The sequence below is a fragment of the Engraulis encrasicolus genome, chromosome 5 (assembly GCF_034702125.1).
Source record: "Engraulis encrasicolus isolate BLACKSEA-1 chromosome 5, IST_EnEncr_1.0, whole genome shotgun sequence".
Lineage (NCBI taxonomy): Eukaryota > Metazoa > Chordata > Actinopteri > Clupeiformes > Engraulidae > Engraulis > Engraulis encrasicolus.
The window spans coordinates 56,152,990-56,171,806 of NC_085861.1; the positions used below are offsets into that span (position 1 = coordinate 56,152,990).

The window sequence follows — 18,817 nt, forward strand, 5'->3', positions numbered from 1 at the left end:
TTTTACGTTTTTTTAATTTTAATAAAAAGAACTTGGGAAAAAAGTATCATAATACATGACTGTTACAGACTGATGATAGCACAGTATGGAGATACGGTAAGGCCGGTGAGAAGAAGCTTGGTAATGGCAGATGGTCTGTCTTTATGGTCTTTTTGCTCTCCCCATTAAAGGCTCTCTCGCAAGCCATTGCCGACCACAGGGATCTTTCTCAGGGTGATTTTTTAAAAAGTGCCTCGTTGGGACCTTTATCCACTAACATAACCTCATCTGCTGACAGGGTAAAACAACAAAAAAGCCTAATGAAAGGAGTGCTCCCATTTGACATAATCAGTGCTTATAGCCTGCTTGTGTGTTGTTCATCCCCAATGAGCGGTTATTGTGTCTGTGTTCCCTCCATGGATTTAATAAGATTTGGGGCTATGTGACATTATATTCAGTTGAAGGAACCATAGCTTCTCATATCTGAAGTGAACACACCTTTAAACGACTGAGTGTGTGTGGATGTGTGTGTGGGTGGGCGGGGGTGCCCATGTGGGAGGAGTTAATGAAACAGGCAAATGACAGCGTCGTCCGCGAGTGTGTGAGCTACTCCCATTCAGTGGCTCTTGAGATGCTACCCATCCAGTGTCCTCTGGCTCATGTTCAGACAAGCAGCATCAACTCAAAGCTGCATTCTTTGACGTCTTGAACAACTAGTTTTTGACACGAGAGGGTAAGTAAACGTATTACTGTTCTCTGCTCGCAAAGCAAATATTTTAGACTGTTCTTGACAGGAATTGTAGTATATATGTCTTTGTGTGTCTATGAGGGGAAGGGTGGGGGGTATGTGAAAGAGGTGTGTGACAAGACATGGCCTTTTCACTGTAGAAATGAACTGTGTAACCCTTTGAGGAGTACTGTCACATATATATGGGATTAGAATTTTGCCAAAATGTTGATCATTATGATGTCTTATGATGTTCTTCTTACTTTGGAGAGGCTGTGCAAAAGCCAGACTTCATGCAAGACATCTTGCAAGATGTTTGACATGTTCACTTTGAAGATACAAATAAGTTGAATTAAAAAGTGAACTAAATAACTGTCAACACTTCTGTAGCAGATACCCATGATTATACAGCATCCGCTCAAACTATTTTCCGATGTCTGATTCACACAGTTATTTTCTTGAAATATCTTGCCGAATCATTATTAAAAATATTGTGAGGATTTAGAACTTTGAAATAGGCCTGCATAATTCTGTCATAATGCTGCATATTTCTCATCATACACAACATATATCACAACACACATATTATGTGGACAAATGTATATTACATACTGCTGTGAATTTTGCACCTCTACATCTAGATAAGATACTGGGACAATGATACAATGTAACAGAAAGCCATCAATGTTTAATATTTATACAATTTTGGAACAAAGAAAAATCTGTTTGACTTATTCAGAGACGATGGCAACAAAAGTCTTTGGAGCGTTGGCTTCGTTCTTTCTCCTGGCCAGCGTAGCAGTAATCATCGCCGTCGCTGTCATCCAAACTTACAAGATAACCTACTCATCCCCCGGACTAAAGGTACCGAACAAACAATGATTTACTACATGTTTACAAATGTCCATCACTGTCATCCAAACTTACAAGATAACCTACTCCTCCCTGGGGCTAAAGGAACCGTACAAACAATGATTTATCTTTGCAACTGTCCAAGAACAGTTAACCTGTTAAGACACAGCGTTATAAATTAGCTGTTACCAGAAGGCCCTGTGTTATGTCAGTGGTGTAGTGCTGTGGTAGTTAACTTTTCGATGACTATTACATTCTGTCATCCAAACTTACAAGATAACCTACTCATCCCCCGGGCTAATGGTACCAAACAAACAATGATGTATGAATGTCCAAGAACACAGTTAAGTGATAAACCTGAAGTGGCAAACCTACACTGCATTTATCATTTAGTAGGCCTACTGAAAATGAGGATTCTAGACTCTTTTATGAAATGATTTACCATGTCATATCTCAGAAAATGTTGATTTGAATGTCAAAATAATGTATCGAACAGCCGATTTAACTTAAACCACACTTGACATCGGTGCAGTCAGTGATGTTACACTGATGGGGTAGCGTTGCATTTATACAAATGGCCAACAGGAGTTTTTCTTGAAATATCTGAATTGAAGAGTAAAAACAAGTGCATTAGCCATGACATCAGGTTCCAGGCAGCTTTTTAAGTCTATTTTGGGTTAAAACTCATTTCAGCCATGCCTTTCTTTCATAAAGCTTCTGCATAAATTGTGGTTCTGTCCTTTGATTGTGAATGACACGACACTGTACCATGGAAGGAATGTTAATAACAGCCTGAGGGAAAGTGTCTGAAGGTTGAAGGTCCCTCTTGTCCTCTGTTGTAACCAGCCACCCAGTGGCGTGCAGACATTTTGGGGGGCCGGTGCTTGAGGACGGGGCAGGGGGTATGTGGAGCTTCGGGCTGCCTTAGGCTTTAGAGGCCAGGGCCGCTGAAAGCTTTGGCTGGGCCCGGGACAAAGACACATGAAGGGACCCCAAACCCAATACATACAATGTAATGAGGATCCAATTCTAGGCCCCCTCTCTCCCTGGGCCCGGGACAAGTGAGTGACCCCTATGTCCCCCCGGGACCCACTAGTTTGACGCCCTCTCGTGACTTCACATGGTAATCAAACATTTCAAACAAGCGATTTAAGGTTAGGGTTAGGTTTAGGGTTAAGGTTAAGGTTAGGGTTAGGTTTAGGGTTAGGTTTAGGGTTAAGGTTAGGGTTAGGATTAGGTTTAGGGTCGTATGACGTAAGCGGTAAGTCACGAAAGGGCGTCGAACTAGAGAGTCCCTATGTCCCCCCCTGTCGGCTTCCCTGATAGAGGCTATATTATCGATTGATCATTTCAACATAGACCACAGTGCATTGTGGGGATTTTTTTTTTCAAAAGGCGTGCCAATTTGTGCCTACTGATCACATGGCGCACTAACGCGCGACAGACTTAATGATGCGGCTTAAAGGCACACATCCCATCATGTTACATGTGCACACCTATGCAGCCACCAATTTCCACAGTCTGTTAAGCCTTTAGTTTTAATGGAGACTTAAAGATCTTCAAGAAAAACATTCTGCAAGACATTACACTGGGTTTTTGTTAAATGTATGTGACAGCAACAGTGCAGCGCATTCGTATAAATGCCATAGATTGTTTCCTGTTTCAATTTGGAGCCTAACAATATCTATGAAAGGGAGGATTAAACTAAAACAAAAGTATGGTAGGCTAACTAGCAGTCTGAAAACGAATGCACTAAATAAGACATAAGCCAATTAGCTACTAGGCCACTCGTTCAAGACTTCCAGAGGTACAGTATATCCCAGAAACCCTAAAGCCCAATTTATGCTCAGGACAGGAAACATCTGTATGCATCAAATCTGGTTTTGCTCCCTACCACGCCCCACAGAGAGACTGCGCACATCAATGCGCACCTGAACATTTTCGACATGTAAAGCCAACAGGTACGGTTGCAGACAAAATTGTCTGTGATTGATCTCAGCTCAGTCTCAGCTACTTTCTTTTTCTCATAGCACACTGGTGGCAGTTTGTGACAGCAAAATGCAGGTCAACAATATTCTGTTAAATATGATACCATGATACCAATGATCCTTCTAGCATATTGTAGGCCTACACTGGTGGCACAATGCTGACAGTTTGACTACTTCACCACAGAATCATGCAGTCTTGGGTAAGCAGTTAAGTCGTCAGACTTGTAGCCGATAGGTTGCCGGTTCAACTCCCGACCGCCAGGTTGGTGGGAGTAGTAATTAACCAGTGCTCTCCCCCCATCCTCCTCTATGACTGAGGTACCCTGAGCATGGTTCCGTCCCGCTGCACTGCTCCCTTGGGGCGCCACTGGGGTCTACCCCTTGCACCTTGAGGCATAAAATGCAATTACGTTGTGTACAGTGTGTGCAGTGAACACTTGTGTGCTGTGGAGTACTGTGTCACAATGGCAATGGGAGTTTCCCAGGTGGGCTTTCTTTCACAGCTTTCAGAATGTAGCCTTAATACAACTCATCAGACTCCAATCTCAGCATGTTTGCATGAAGTTTGTCTGAAAATACATAGCTAACTGAGCTAGAAAGGCACATTTCTTAATACTGAGTTATAGTAGTTTAGAGGAACTAGAAAGGCAAAACACGTTCGCAACAAGATTTCTGTCAATATGTGTGTTGAGTTGTAGCCAGAATCAGCTCTTAACAGTCCTTAGGTGCGCGTGGCTGAGGAGAGAAATGAGAAATGGCCATTAGAATTAGCAAAACCGTGTCATTATTCATAATTTATGTTTGTGTTGAATTCATATAGCCTAAACATTGGAATAATAATAATAAAAAAATAGAGTATCTGCAAAGTTCATAATTTTATAATTCCTGTCCCTACATGGCACTTCACAGCTTTCCAGTTGATTTGTTTAGGTAGGAGGCGTGTTCGTGTCTGCCCCTCTTGCCCCAACATGTTCACCCGTCAGGACCTTGATCCTTTTTTTTAAATCAAAATAAACTGCCGAATAACTGTGCCCGTTTCCTCTGCTATTTTCATCTCCCCTGTTGGCACGCTTGCTCATGTTCTTTTTACTTAAAGGTGCACTGTGTAAAATTTTTAGCAGTGTCTCTCCAGAATTCATGCCGCCCATTCACAAATGTTTCACCAATACTCACCAACATCAAATTATACATATTCATTATGACTGCGAAAATTGCACTTTTCATACATGAAAAGGTGAGTCTTCTCCATGTCGGCCATTTGAATTTTCGGAAATAGACATTTTTATCATTGCTATTCATTGTCCATTCATTTGCCACACACACTCAGTAGATAGCATGGATTTACAACCGAGGGAATTCTGCAAATGTGTCCGATAGTTGAGTAGATAAGTGACTCCATGAGTGAGTGTCTCCATAAGTGTCACTGATGAGTACGAAGAGGACAAGGAGACTAGCGTTTCTCAACAGGGGCTCTACAGTCCCCTGGGGGGCGTTGGGGAGCAAAGGGGGGGGGGGGGGGGGCATTGAGAGGGATGCAGCTGAGAGAGGGCGGTGCTTAGTTGGCATTGGGGGGCATTAGTCCATTTTATGTTTTAATACTAAGGGGGCGTTAGCAGGCTTACAATGAGGTGAAGGGGGTGTTGGGAGGCTTTGGTCCAGGGGGCCTTTAGTTTATTCAAAACATGTTGAGAACCACTGCTAACGGCTCTTGGTTACAAGAAAGAAAGGCAGAGGAAAGAAACGGATATCGGCTAGTCCAACAGTTCTTTAAATCATTTAAGCCTAATGCTTATACGCTGCATTGACCTAGGCGCCTGGAGCAACATAGATGCTGCATTCAAGCTCTGGAGATTTTAAGGTTTTTTATTCAAAATGTGGGTATGTTAGAGCTGAAGCTGAATGAATACACTATAATGCAAGATGAGGGTCCTAGCCTTTAAATGCAACTCATTTCATGTTTCTATGTGCTTCTGAGGCTGAGATATTTAGGTTTTTATAGGCTGAGGGCAACTTTTTTTTTTGCAGGTGCCTTACCTAAATGGGTTAAACCAATATTCCTGGGGGTGGATATAAGTGAAGCTTTCTCCTGGACCACCCCTGGTGAAGAAAGACAAGAAGTGAGTAGGCTACCTCTACTACTTCCTGTATTAACTAAAAGCAGGCGAGTGCTAGCCTGATTATCATCATGACTTTCAAATCTCTTCGAGACTTGGTCTGACCAAGAGCATAACAACCAACATTCTCAAACGGCATGGTTGACCCACCTCCCTTGGTTTGCTACTGGTCGAGGGCAGAACAGGCTGAACCAAAGTTTGAGGAAATTGTGAGGAAGAAGCGGAGTGTAGGTACGGTGTAGAGAAGCGAACATTGCATTGGAAAACACACTGTCCAACTTAATTTGTTTTAGCCTACTTCACAGTGTGATGGGGCATACATGCTAATGTATCCCTTCACTAATAATCTTTCCCTAACAGTTTTCTGTCGGAATTGGGCCATCAATCGTAAATCAACCACGAGTCGGACAGCCCATTCAAATGCATTGGCCGCGGAAGTGTGGCCCAACCACGAAAAACTGGGCTTTATCGTGACGGCACAACGAACGTTATAGATTATTGATAGGCCATTCGTGGCCACGTGACGATATAGCGTGCGATACAGTTGCTCACCACCAGTGTTGCCAGACGGGTGGTTCTGTAGTTTTATGGCCCTAGAACATATTATCTTGCAACACTGCTCACCACCACCCATCATGGCCACATCTTACAGGGGAACCATTGAGAGTGTCCTGTCTCCTCTCCAATTGCATTACCGTGAGTGTGTGAGGCGGAAACTGCATTCATTGGCGACAACAGGAGAGCCAATGCAGTGCATAGTGAACACACAACCAGAAAGGTCATCAGCGCACCATTCCCCTCCCCTGCAAGACATACACAACCCGCAAAGCCATATAGGCCTAATAGTCCTCTGGGAGGAGATACAGTAGCCTCCTTTCCCACATTACCAGACCAGGGCTTGCCATTAACTTTTTGCTCACCGGCCACAGTGGCTAGTGGTTTTCCCGGAGTCACAAGTCATTCAGCCTTTCTACTAGCCACAGCTTTGGTGTCAGTATTTTCTAAGAAGTATTATCTTTATCATTTTCTGAGCTTATATGTGTTATGGTGAAGTGATAAAACAAGACAATCAATGCTGTGTGAACCAAGTGTGCTAAATGAAACTACCGTGTATCAGGCAAATTGAATCTGAATGATCTTTCTTGAATCAAAATATAGAACAAGGGGGAAACAGGCTATAGGCTACATCATAGGCCTACCCAAGAATAAATTGCCTGTCAAAGTGGCTTGTGAATTGAAATTATTACTAACCTCAACCTTCATTCCTTTTTGGCCGGTTGGCTGATGGCCATGTCAAGCACCAGACTGAAAACACCAGCCTGCTAAACCCTCTCCTCTCTCCGATCCCCCACAGTCCCACCCACCAGGCTGTTTCAGTCCACCCCGTCGCTTTAGTGGGATACCCATAGCTAAGCCTGGCTATTGTAACTTCAAAGGTCTGCGAGCTTTTGGTCTGGCCTAATCGTGTTGTCAAACCATTTCTTCATGGTAGATGCAAGGGGAGAATCTAGCTCACGTTCATGAAATTCCTCTGTATGTGACTGGTTGAAGCTTCAATTGATAAGCCCATTCCTTCACTCACATGCTAACTGAACTGGTGATGTCATTTGCCTCAAACCTGCTCCATCGAGCTGTTGGAGGTGCTCAAATGGATTGATTCCCTATCTCCGGAGAACTTGAAATGCCCTAGATAGTGTGCGTTGCCAGACTAAATGATAAACAAAACTGTGCGCCACATATGGGTGGATTTAGGCTAGAAATTGCACTGCGAGAAATGATATGCAGGTTAATGTTAGTGGGCTTTTTAACCTGCAGCTCTTATCATTTCTCATAACTCAAAAAAAGTGATGCTACGGTAGGTATCCCAGCACATTTCACACTGTAATATTTTCAGATAAACCAAACAGTCTGGCTGCTAGCTATTTAGGGAGGGGTGAGTGTCATTTACAGAGGTTTACAAGTAATCCATTAGTACATAACTGTTGTAGTCAAATATTAGGGATGGAGTCATATGTATACAATTCATTTGCAGCCCGAACACGGATATAGACAGGTGCAGAAGGTTAGATAAATATGTGCACTTGTATGTGATGACACAAACATCCATACAAAAAAAAAGATTGCCACGTGCATGCACCCTCTAATTTGCAGTTTCACTATCAAATACAAATATGAAGTGCACTGTGTAGGATAGTGGTCAGAGTAGGTATTGCAGCTGGTCATTGAAACTGTGTTGCATATTGCCAAATTCAAGTTCAAGTTCATTGCCCATGTCAACATAGTTGATAGGAATTTGTTGTGGCACATCCCTAACATCCAATACATATAATGGACAACATACACAGCAAAGCACATAGCCTAAAGTAAACAAATGGGCTATGGGCAGACATGGGCACAGAGACATAAACAGTAAACGGAAAAAAGGGCCCCAATAGTCATTGGAAAATAGATAAACTGCATATTTCATGAATATTTATGAAGCAATGAACTAATATTCAGTATACTAGTATGACCAAAGTACAGTAAGTTTTGCAGCTAAAAATGTCTATTTCTGAAAATTCAAAATGGCGTCCCCCTTTTCATGTATGAAAAGTGCAGTTTTCCCAGTCATAACGGATACAGAATTTGATGGTGGTGGTAAGTATTCATAAAAAAGGTAGCAATTGTGAATGGGCAGCATGGATTCTGTAAATAAACAATCTAAAATATTACACAGTGCACTTTTAAGTGTATAGCACACTAAGCATAATGTGTAAAAAATACAGAGAAACTAGAGATAAAGAGTAGAGGTAAATACTAAGGGGTGAGGTGACACCTGAAAAGGCGTTAATTATACGGTTTTAAGTCAGAGTTTTTCAGTGGGGTTTTTTTGGCCATCAAAGTGTGAGAAAACAATTTTGGCATGTAAGGTCAATTGGTCTCTTGTCTGTGTGCAGTATGGGATCGTTTTAGACTGTGGATCCTCTCGGACGACTGTGTACGTGTACGATTGGCCCGCAGAGAAAGAGAATAACACAGGGGTCATCAACCAAACGTTAAGGTGCCTTGTTAAAGGTAAAAGTCATGAAAATCAATCAATTAATCAGTCTGTCTATCTATCTATCTATCTATCTATCTATCTATCTATCTATCTATCTATCTATCTATCTTTTTTTTTTTTTTTTTTACAAATTTACATTCGCTGCCAATAATTGACAGTGCTTAAATACAGCACGTTGATTTGATTTCAGTCTATTCAATATATTGCTACATTGTTTTCCAGGTCCAGGCATCTCTGATTTTGATATATTTTTCAGTCTATATTCAGTATAATATAGTGATAGTACGGTAATAGTGATAATAATTGTAATAATACTATTGGATGTTTTCCAGGTCCAGGCATCTCTGATTTTGGCAAGAATGTCACCCAGGATCAAGAGACGTGGAAGAGCTTCCAGAGCTGCATGGTCCAGGTCCAGGGGAAGATCCCGGCGTCCCAGCACAACACCACCTCCATTTACCTCGGAGCCACGGCAGGCATGAGACTCCTCCAGTGAGTGGCCTGCAGTTGCGGGAAACAACAAAAAAAATATTTACAATCCAAAATACGCTCGTCTAACCCCTTGCCGCAGAGCCTCTGTTATAACTTTATTGGGAACAACATAGCAGTGAACAACTCTCAATATGTTTCTAAAGTCTCCCTGTAATATAATAGCTATGTCGTTATGGTGTAGTGAAGTGCTTTCAAGGTGTTGGCCAGAGTATTGCAAATATGCTGCTCATTGACCAGACTGAGTAGATATTGCTAATGGTGGCCAGAGTAGGTAGGCCTATTGCAAATATGCTGCTCATTGAAACGGGTGCCTATTGGCAAATTTGATGTTTTCATGAATATTACAAGATTTGAAAGGACAAAATTTTAAAATACACTTATTTAACCCCTTAGCGCAGAGCCTATGTTATAACCTCACTGCCACCAAAACTGTAATGGCTATGTCTAAATCTGTTTAAATGATCATCTGCACTAAGAGGCTACACACCGTAAATTCTGCAGTGCTCATTTAACACTTAGAGAGTTGATTTGACATCATTTGGACTTAAATGAACTCTATAAGTGTTGAATTAACACCGCAACATTTACTGTGCAGTGAAACGTTTAATTTTAACGCAAAATGAGCATGCAAATATAGAATCTTGAGCTTCAGGGCCCCCCATGACTCTTGGGCCCTGGGCCTGGGCCCGGTAGGTCCATCATGCAGTGATCAGTCCCTTGGTTGGCTCCTTCTGTGCATCAAGTCTAGTCGTCACGGCACGAGGCTGCTGAGGAGCGCTTAATGCTTTTTAGGACGGCTCTAATTTGCTCATCTCTTGTGGTTTCAATACCACGTCTCCAATATTAACAAGCAGGAAATTGGCCTGAGGAGGAGAGATGCCTGTAAATCCCATTTGATATTGATTAGGACAGCGATGCGCTGCGCAGCACTTTGCAGCAGCCGTTAGCTAGGTTTGCTTTAAATGTGATGGAATGTGATTTCAGTTGAAAGGAGACCCTGAGATGGGATATGTAAGATCCTGCGCAGGGCTATAAAGGTTTTCTGAAGGAGAGACATATACCCCTACAGGGGAGGAAGTGTTCTTATAGTAATGCTATACCACTATCAGGTAACAGAGAATTAAAGGTGCACTGTGTAATATTTTTAGCAGTTTCTCTTCAGAATTTGTGCTGCCCATTCACAAATGATACATTTTTCACGGATACTTACCACCACCATTAAAGTATGAACAATTTCATTATGACAAGTCCTGAATAAATTAAATAGGCATTTTTTGCTGCAAAACTTGCTGTACCTTGGACATATACTGCTACCAAATATTGTTATTTAGCAAATATCTATCTATCTATCTATCTATCTATCTATCTATCTATCTATCTATCTATCTATCTATCTATCTATCTATCTATCTATCTATCTATCTATCTACAGGCTGCAGAATGAAGCAATTTCAAATAGGATCATGCAGAACATGTCTGACTATCTTCAGTCATCGCCATTCGATTTCCAAAATGCTTCGATCATTTCGGGAGAAGAGTCAGGTTTATACGGCTGGATAACAGTAAACTATTTAATGAACAACTTTTTAGAGGTTTGTCTGATGAAGAATTCTCAATGTAACTCAGCAAAATGTCTTTTTGAATCTATCACACTACTGTAACAAAATGCAATAATGAATGCCATGATAGAACATTTCTCTTCAGTACACAGTAACATCTGTGTTGTTGATGGCGATTGCTTGTTGACGTCCTCTTTTACCTGTAGAAGGGTCTGTGGAACTCCTGGGTGCGTCCCCACGGCGCCCAGACGGTGGGCTCCCTGGACCTGGGCGGAGCGTCGACCCAAATCGCCTTCACCACCGACGAGGGAGCCAGAGGGCCGGGCCTGACCAAGGTCACCCTCTACGGCTATGACTACACCGTGTACACACACAGCTTCCTCTGTTTTGGCAAAAACGAAGCCGAGATAACTGTACTAGCCAAACTTGTCCAGGTACTTTAGGACCAATGTTTTTTTTTCATGCAATGTTGGCATTGGGATGTTTGCCAAATGATCCATTAAATTTCTATTTCAGGTGTCTAAAAAGTCATGAAACTGTTTTTTTTCTGTGCAGAGAGGGAGATAGAGAGGGGGGGGTGGAGAGAGAGAGAGACGGAGAGAGTGACAGAGACAGAGACAGAGAGAAAGAGACAGAGAGAGATTAACTGTTAATTGGTTTTGCCGTTGGCTGCACATTCTGCATTAGTAAAGGACAGTTTGTCTAATGTAAACACAGTAATTACTGTTCATATTTGAGCTTAACATTGATGCTTATTTCTACACAAGAAGCCGTAATGTGACAACAATTGGACTTGCCGTTTGTTACTGAGATTTCTTTGTTGATAGAAGAAAGACAAGGTTGCCCAGCAATTATAATTGCTGTAATACTGTAAAACACTAGATGTTCACAGTGAACAGTAGACTTAAGACTAAAGACCTCAAAACCTGGGGTGTGCATCTTCCCTCCAAAAAGTCAGACACTATTTTCTCATGATCAGTTTAAAAAGCATAAACATTATTTGTGAAGTTTAGAGCCTGTTTATTTCAAATAATAGTCTCTGGTATGTAGGGAAATGATTATATCTCTGATGGTTTATACCTTTCAGAGTTCTGCAGACAGCCTCAATGTTGTGCATCCCTGCTATCCTGCTGGGTTTAACACCACAATGACGGAGGAGTTCATTTTTGGAAGTGAGTGCACCAGGGACCTGCGACTAGTCGGCTACAGTCCCAAGCGGAACATCACCATTTCTGGAGGGGGCGACGTGATTGAATGCAGAAAAGCTGTGAGGAGCATATTTGACTTCGCCTCCTGTGGCGGTTTTCAGAACTGCTCTTTCAATGGCGTGGACCAGCCACCCGTGTCAGGAGAATTCATGGTAATTACTTCAAATTATGTTAATTATTCAATTCATGGTAATTACTCAATTCATGTTATTCATCCAGTACCACATATTCCAAATGACTTTGTTTTTACCAGTCCAATTCAGCCAGGTGACTGGCTGGTTGAATGATCACCTGGTTGAAATAAACAGGTAAAATAAAGTCATTTGGAATACATGGGGCTAGATTGTAATGAACATTTTGCCATTCACTGCTAACATCACTGCACATTTGCACAGGCAAATCATCGCAAATAACATAGCCCTATGATGCACGCCGTTCCACCAGTGGAGTAGCATGGCGATGCCATGTACTTCCACCCAAAGATTTTGGCTCCGCACATAGTCCGGCGAAACCCTCCTAGCTTGGTTCGCTCACTGTTTGCCAATCAGCAAACAGTTGAGAGTGGTGACGGAGTGACGGACGGAGTCCGTTACTGATTTGTTAAGTTAACACTATTCACAGTTTTGTATTGTTATTTGTAAGCTTTTGCAACATTATATCGTAACAGTCATGCTAATAAAGCACAATTTGAATTTGAATTTGGAACGCCAATTAATTTAAATGGCAGAGTAAGCTCAGATCATCTCCCACCCTCCATGGAGACGGATTCCTCTTCGCTTTCGCCAGACTGTTTGACGGAGCCAACAGTCGGCTTTCGCCCAGGCTACCAGTGGAACACTGTAATAGTCATTGGAAAGTTAAAGGACCAGTCAATTTCAATATGCTGTTGTATTGCTCATGCTACCCTTGACTAGTCAGTACCCGGTGATGCCACATTTTTCGGCTCAGACCTTTCTGAGATATGAGCTATTCTATAGGGGGCAGCGTTTGTTTACATAAAAAAAAATAACAAAGGCCAAATATTTTCCCAAAAGGTACCACTGTTTGCTAGCTGTCTGCTGATGTTGTATAACCTTTTGGATGTTTCTGGGAATAAATAAAAATGTTTTTTTTTTTTTAAATGTAAACAAAGCGCTGCCCCCATTACAATGACCAGGGGTCCGTATCTCGAAAGCGTCTTTGCTAACAACGGTAGCAACGTCCTTCGTAAGAGCGACTCAACTCTCTCTCGACAGCGATGCTCACCACTCAATCCAAGGGAACAGTAAGACGGCCTTAAGACGATCTTAAGATGGTTAGCAACGACAAGAATCGAGAAACGGACCCCAGGATCTCAGAAAAAGCTTAAGAAGAAAAAAAATCTCAGGTACTGACAAGTCCTGGGTAGTGTGAGCATTACAACTGCATATTGAAATTGACTGAACTGGTCCTTTAACTACCATAATACTACACTACCATAACATATCGCAGGGCCTTTAGTAATGTACTACGACTGCCATTCTGGTAACAGCAAACTTGTCACTCTATGTTAACAAGATAGGCAGCCAGCCGGTGACCAATACAACAGTCACATTTTTTATGTGCAATATACCAATGACTGGAATTTAGTCGTAGGGCATGCGTGACATTTTTTATACTGTATGTTTGCATGTAATGCTCTACCATCATGTGTTACTTCTAGGCATATGCAGGATTTTACTGGACTGCCTGGGCTCTGAGGCTTGTCGGATCATCCTCACTTGAAGAGTTCAACAGTACAATGTGGAATTTTTGCTCCATGAACTGGCAAGACGTAAGTACAGAGAATGTAGAGTAAAAAGTATATAGAGTACACAGCGGGTTTGGAACTTTACAACCTTTTCTGGAGAAAAGTACTGGGATCAGCCTTTTCCTTGTTAAAATGAAAAATGCACATTTTGTTAAAGAATGAAAGTTCAGGAGACGCGTAATGAAATTTGACATGCCCTGATTGCCACCTGCATTCTATTCTCCGCTCAACTGTCATTTGTCGGCATTCAGGGCGAAAAAATAGGCACGTCTGTTCACCTACCTGAAACTCATTCTCCACTCAGCCATCGTTCGGTGTAACCTCATTGCAGTGAAATTCGAAACGCCCCTTAATTAACTACATATTATTCATTCTCTGTTCACCTGTCTCCAGTCAGAAATTTGTTTTCTCGCTGGCACCCCGACCTCCCCATTCACCTCCCTTCCGTAGCTGTTTGGCAGATTCGTCAGGCGTCCTACCCTAGCTTCCTCTCCAGTTCACCTTATTCCATTGCTCTCTGACCATCATCAGTTGAGGGGTGTCCGCTCAGACCTCCCACATATCTGTGGGCGCAGATACTGCCCGAGCCCTTAATGGTGCCAGATACTCCTCAGCTCAAGAATGTCTACCGCATAGATAGACATTTCTCGGCCGTGACAGTACTTCAGCACCACGGCCAGCGATCTTGCCCCATACGCCGCATGATCCAACTATCTCAGCTTCTCGAGTGCAGTGGTCGCTTAGAACCCGTGAAGCTCTTTGATGATCAGTCCATTTTGTGGACAGCCGCTCTCCTGTGAGAGCCACACGATCACAAGAAGTCGTGTTGAGTTGATGTACTTAATAGGTTAGCTTTTGGTCAAGCCAAATGCCAAGATAGTAGTTGTAAGAGATAACCCTCTCCAAGAAGGGGCCTATTCACTCTTTGCTGAAAAAACTCAACTACATCATAACAATATTGCAATGACAATGAAAGGAGTCTTCGGTAACTGACTTGGACATTACAATTTTAGTGACAATGGCCTCGTTTACATGAGACATTTAATTTAGAATGAACTCAACGCATTGAAGAGGTCATATAAACACTTCAGAATTCTGAATTAAATGAAAGTTCAATGTAAACTCGACAGAACTATTTAATTCTGAATTATTAATTCTGAATTAAAAACGCCATGTAAACATAGCCTATAAGGCTGCCGATGAATAACTAACCATCACCTAAGTGGATGAATAACTGAAGCTCTAGCCAACATTTTTTTTTTTTAATTGCCTAAAAATGCCTCTATCTGTACATCAAGAACTAAATGCAGACTTGTGTCACCCGTTACCAGGGTTCTGGTATGTCCAACTGAGAACAGTATTGTGGGTACACATGAGCAAAAAGCACACATGGTGCTAGTGATACACTGCCTTGGTTTGAGTACCAGCCCTGCCTGTTTGTCTGCCTTTAATGTAGTATATTACCTAATCAATTAAACCTCCCTCAACAGCCAAACACAATTGTGTTTATCTACAGTACCTTCTGATTTATGTTTGTCTGAGCTTTGAAAATGTGACTGCTAATCACATTATGTTGTCTCTTTTGAAATCCCTTAGCTCAAGAAGAACTACACCATAACTGAAAAGCACCTTAAATCGTATTGTTACTCTGCAAATTATGTCCTCACAATCCTGGTGGATGGTTACAAGTTCGACGACCAATCGTGGAATGACATCCGATTTGAAAAACAGGTAATCAGTGAATATTGTACATACAGTATTAATTATAATCTCCAAACACTGCTGACAGATGTCAGAAACCTTTAAAAAGGACATTTAAACGCCAAGTTTAAAAGCCAGTTAGAATGGATCTATACAAAATTTGTTTATTAGGTTATTTGGATCATGTTAACCAAAATCAAAATCATCAAACATTAAGAGATGTTACTAGCTCTGTTTCTTGCCAGCTGCGTTCATGGTTACTGTGCACCGTTTAGGACTCTGCCCTCCTTAAATGCAAATTAACTTTTGCCGGATACGCCTCCCCAGCAGGGCCGCCTTAAAATGGCCTGGGGCCCCTAGGCTACATGTTGCTATGGGGCCCCCTGGAAGTCAAATTTGGCAAACAAATCATTTGGGTCGGTAAGAGATGTTGGGATGTTTTTTGTCCACACGCAGTATTTCTAAGACCTGTAGAGGCCCAAATATGAGCAGGAAAGGCCTCAATAAACCCTTTTAAAAGTGTGCCGTCATATCTGTGCGATAGGTATGTCTGGACAATCACGTTTTAAAGAATTCTGTGCTGCATAAGATATAATTTAGGATTTTACAATCTTGAATTGTTGTAGAACATTCTATTCAGTGTTGCCAATTTAGCGACTTTTTGACGTCCCTGGCTACTAAAAATCTCATCTAGCTACTTAAGCGACTTTTGGTGCATCTGGCGACTTTTTAAAACATGCATTTTCAATGACAAAATCATAGTTTTTCTACATCATTGTAACTCTGCGCCACCGTCAGAAGCTTTTCCCACGGTTAAGCAGGGCTGCAGATTAGCTCTGATCTCCAAACAGTGGCTAGCACTTCCCCTTTACTGGGAACGAAGGTGTGTGTGCACATTTTCTAGGGATCAACGCATCGTGCGTGGCGCTGTGACGTCATACGTAACGTCATGACGTAATCTAGCGACTTCTAGCAACTTTTCAGGGAGCCAATAGCGACTTTGGCTGATTTTTTTGGTCAACACTGATTCTATTTTATGAAATATTCAAATATCACATATTGGCAGCATTTTCAAGTATAACACATGAATGTACGTGTACATACCATTTTCTTCTAGTAATTAGATTAGTGATCAATACTTAGATTGACATTATTAGCATAGCTTAGCATGATCACTGGAGGTAAATGGTACCATTAGCATCAAGCCGCAAGTGGTCACTGGACGGAATTACCGTAAATAGCAGTTTTGCACTCTGTTGAATTTTACATTCATTTTAAAGTGCTTTATAAGTACATTTGATGTTTTATTTGGTACCATAGACTTCCATTGCTATGTGTAGGGCACAGCCATTACAATTTTGGTAACAGTAAGGTTATAACATAGGCTCTGCACTAAGGGTAATATGGCTATACTGTTAAACTAGGCAATGCAATGGCATAAAGAAAAAAAAACCTATGTATTCTCATATTTAACTACATATGAGCAATCTCTTGAAATTAGGTGGACTGTTCCTAATAAAGGTCACATGATTGTTCGCTTCCACAGGTGAAGCGCACGAGTATTGCCTGGACACTGGGGTTCATGCTGACACTTTCCAACATGATTCCAGCTGAGCCCAAACTCGTGAATCTCCCAATGGAAAACGGGGTCTTTGCCGGGGTCCTTTTCCTTTTTTCTGCTTTGACCATCGTCATGCTTGTGTTTCTCATCATCCTCCTCATAAGAACCTGTTACTAAACATTAGTTTTATGGATAATGTTTTCAGACTTCATCATAGCCAGTACATGAGTATATTGAAAGACCTTTCATAAACATGGAAGTCCAATATGATTTCGGAATATAAGTGATTTTGGTAACATTTAAATGATGTGCTGCCAGTGTCGGTTTTACAATATATAATCTACCAAATCAGGTACAGTGCAAAATGAAAATAGTAAAGCCTGTGTAACAATATGCATTGTCATGTGCAAGGTTTATACTTACACACAATAACACTGTTTCCATTGTACCGACACTTCAATATTTGCATGGATTTTAAATGTCATGGGATGAAGTAAAGTGTGCATGTTGTACACTAAAAACATGCTGTTGTGTACTTACTGTAAATTAGGTGCACAATTCAGGCATTTTAGATAAATGTCTGTGAATAATTTAAACAGCATTCTAATTATGCAGCACATAGCCGCTGTAACAGGCTGAAATGGACATGTTGATGTGCACTAGTGATGCAGTGATGAGAGAATTGAACAAGAGCTTTTGATTCTGATTTGACAAATGAATCAAACCAATTGAAAAAAAACGTAAACCTTCTCTCTTTACGTGCCCTCAAAGGGCTGTAGGAACTGGTAGGAAGGTCAGTCAAGTACCATTCAAGTACCAGTCAAGTAAAAGAAAATATTGATGTCGGCTGGGCATTTGATGTCGGCTGGGCCTATATTCTGTACAGTTTTTTTCACAGTAGATAATGTTCCATAGTACCGACTGACTGAGTCATTCAATTAAATTATATAATCTACGGGATACTACATACTGTTACAAGGGGTTGAATAACTGTACCTAATTCTGGAACAAACCGTAGGCCTACACTATATTGCCAACAGTATTGGCTAACCTGCCTTGATTCACATATGAACTTAACTGCCATACTTCACTGCCATTCCTAACCCATAGGGTTCAATATAATATTGGTCCACCTTTTGCAGCTTCAACTCATCTGGGAAGGCTTTCCACAAGGTTGAGTTGTTTTTTTTTAATGATTTTTTTTTTTTTTACCATTCTTCCAAAAGCGCATTGGTGAGGGTACACAGTACTACACACTGATGTTGGTCGAGTTCATATGTGAGTCAAGGCAGGTTAGAAAATACTTTTGGCAATATAGTGTACACAGTGTAACTCTGTCACTGTACATAAAGTACACCCCACCACCACCACCACCACTGAACTCAATAAAACAACAGCAGACCTTCACACTTTGAAGGCTAGTCTACTAGGACCTAGACTCTGGGTAGAGAAACTAAACAGTAACATGCATTTCAGTCACTAAATTTACAGACAAACACAGCCTACATGTTGAATCTGGGGTTTTTGTGTGACTTATCTTTCAAACAAGCAGAATTTGATTTCTTATTGTTCCCATGACTGCCGTAATATTACATTTTAGGATGCAACCGTCTATCCAAGTGGCATTTGACCGGCCGGCGTCTTGTTATCCCACTGGTGATGTTGAAAGCCACTGGCATGGTGCACAGGGTGTTCACAGCTGATTAGGGGTCCCTTTCTTTACATGCAGCACTTGTTGTGGATCACTCATGAAAGTCTACATATTCAAAATAAAATGGATGCAACACACATATGGAAGTTTTCTGATATCTTTTTTTTCTCCTGTGCA

At 41.5% G+C, this 18,817-nt stretch overlaps 1 protein-coding gene across 2 annotated transcripts; it reads left to right on the top strand.

Annotated features, from left to right (window-relative positions):
* Nucleotides 1–578: 578 nt before the first annotated feature.
* On the top strand, nucleotides 579–17,202 carry entpd3 (ectonucleoside triphosphate diphosphohydrolase 3). 2 transcript variants are annotated; one of them, XM_063198355.1, is made up of 10 exons: nucleotides 579–712; nucleotides 1,448–1,570; nucleotides 8,597–8,714; nucleotides 9,033–9,192; nucleotides 10,625–10,784; nucleotides 10,958–11,185; nucleotides 11,839–12,111; nucleotides 13,641–13,751; nucleotides 15,324–15,458; nucleotides 16,975–17,202. In XM_063198355.1, exons 2-10 carry the CDS (start codon nucleotides 1,451–1,453, stop codon nucleotides 17,164–17,166), a joined length of 1,497 nt encoding a protein of 498 aa, XP_063054425.1. In that variant the 5' UTR covers nucleotides 579–712; nucleotides 1,448–1,450; the 3' UTR covers nucleotides 17,167–17,202. The 2 variants fall into 2 exon arrangements, with proteins under 2 accessions (XP_063054425.1, XP_063054426.1); XM_063198356.1 differs by lacking the exon at nucleotides 579–712 and having other exon boundaries at nucleotides 1,403–1,570.
* Nucleotides 17,203–18,817: the final 1,615 nt, after the last annotated feature.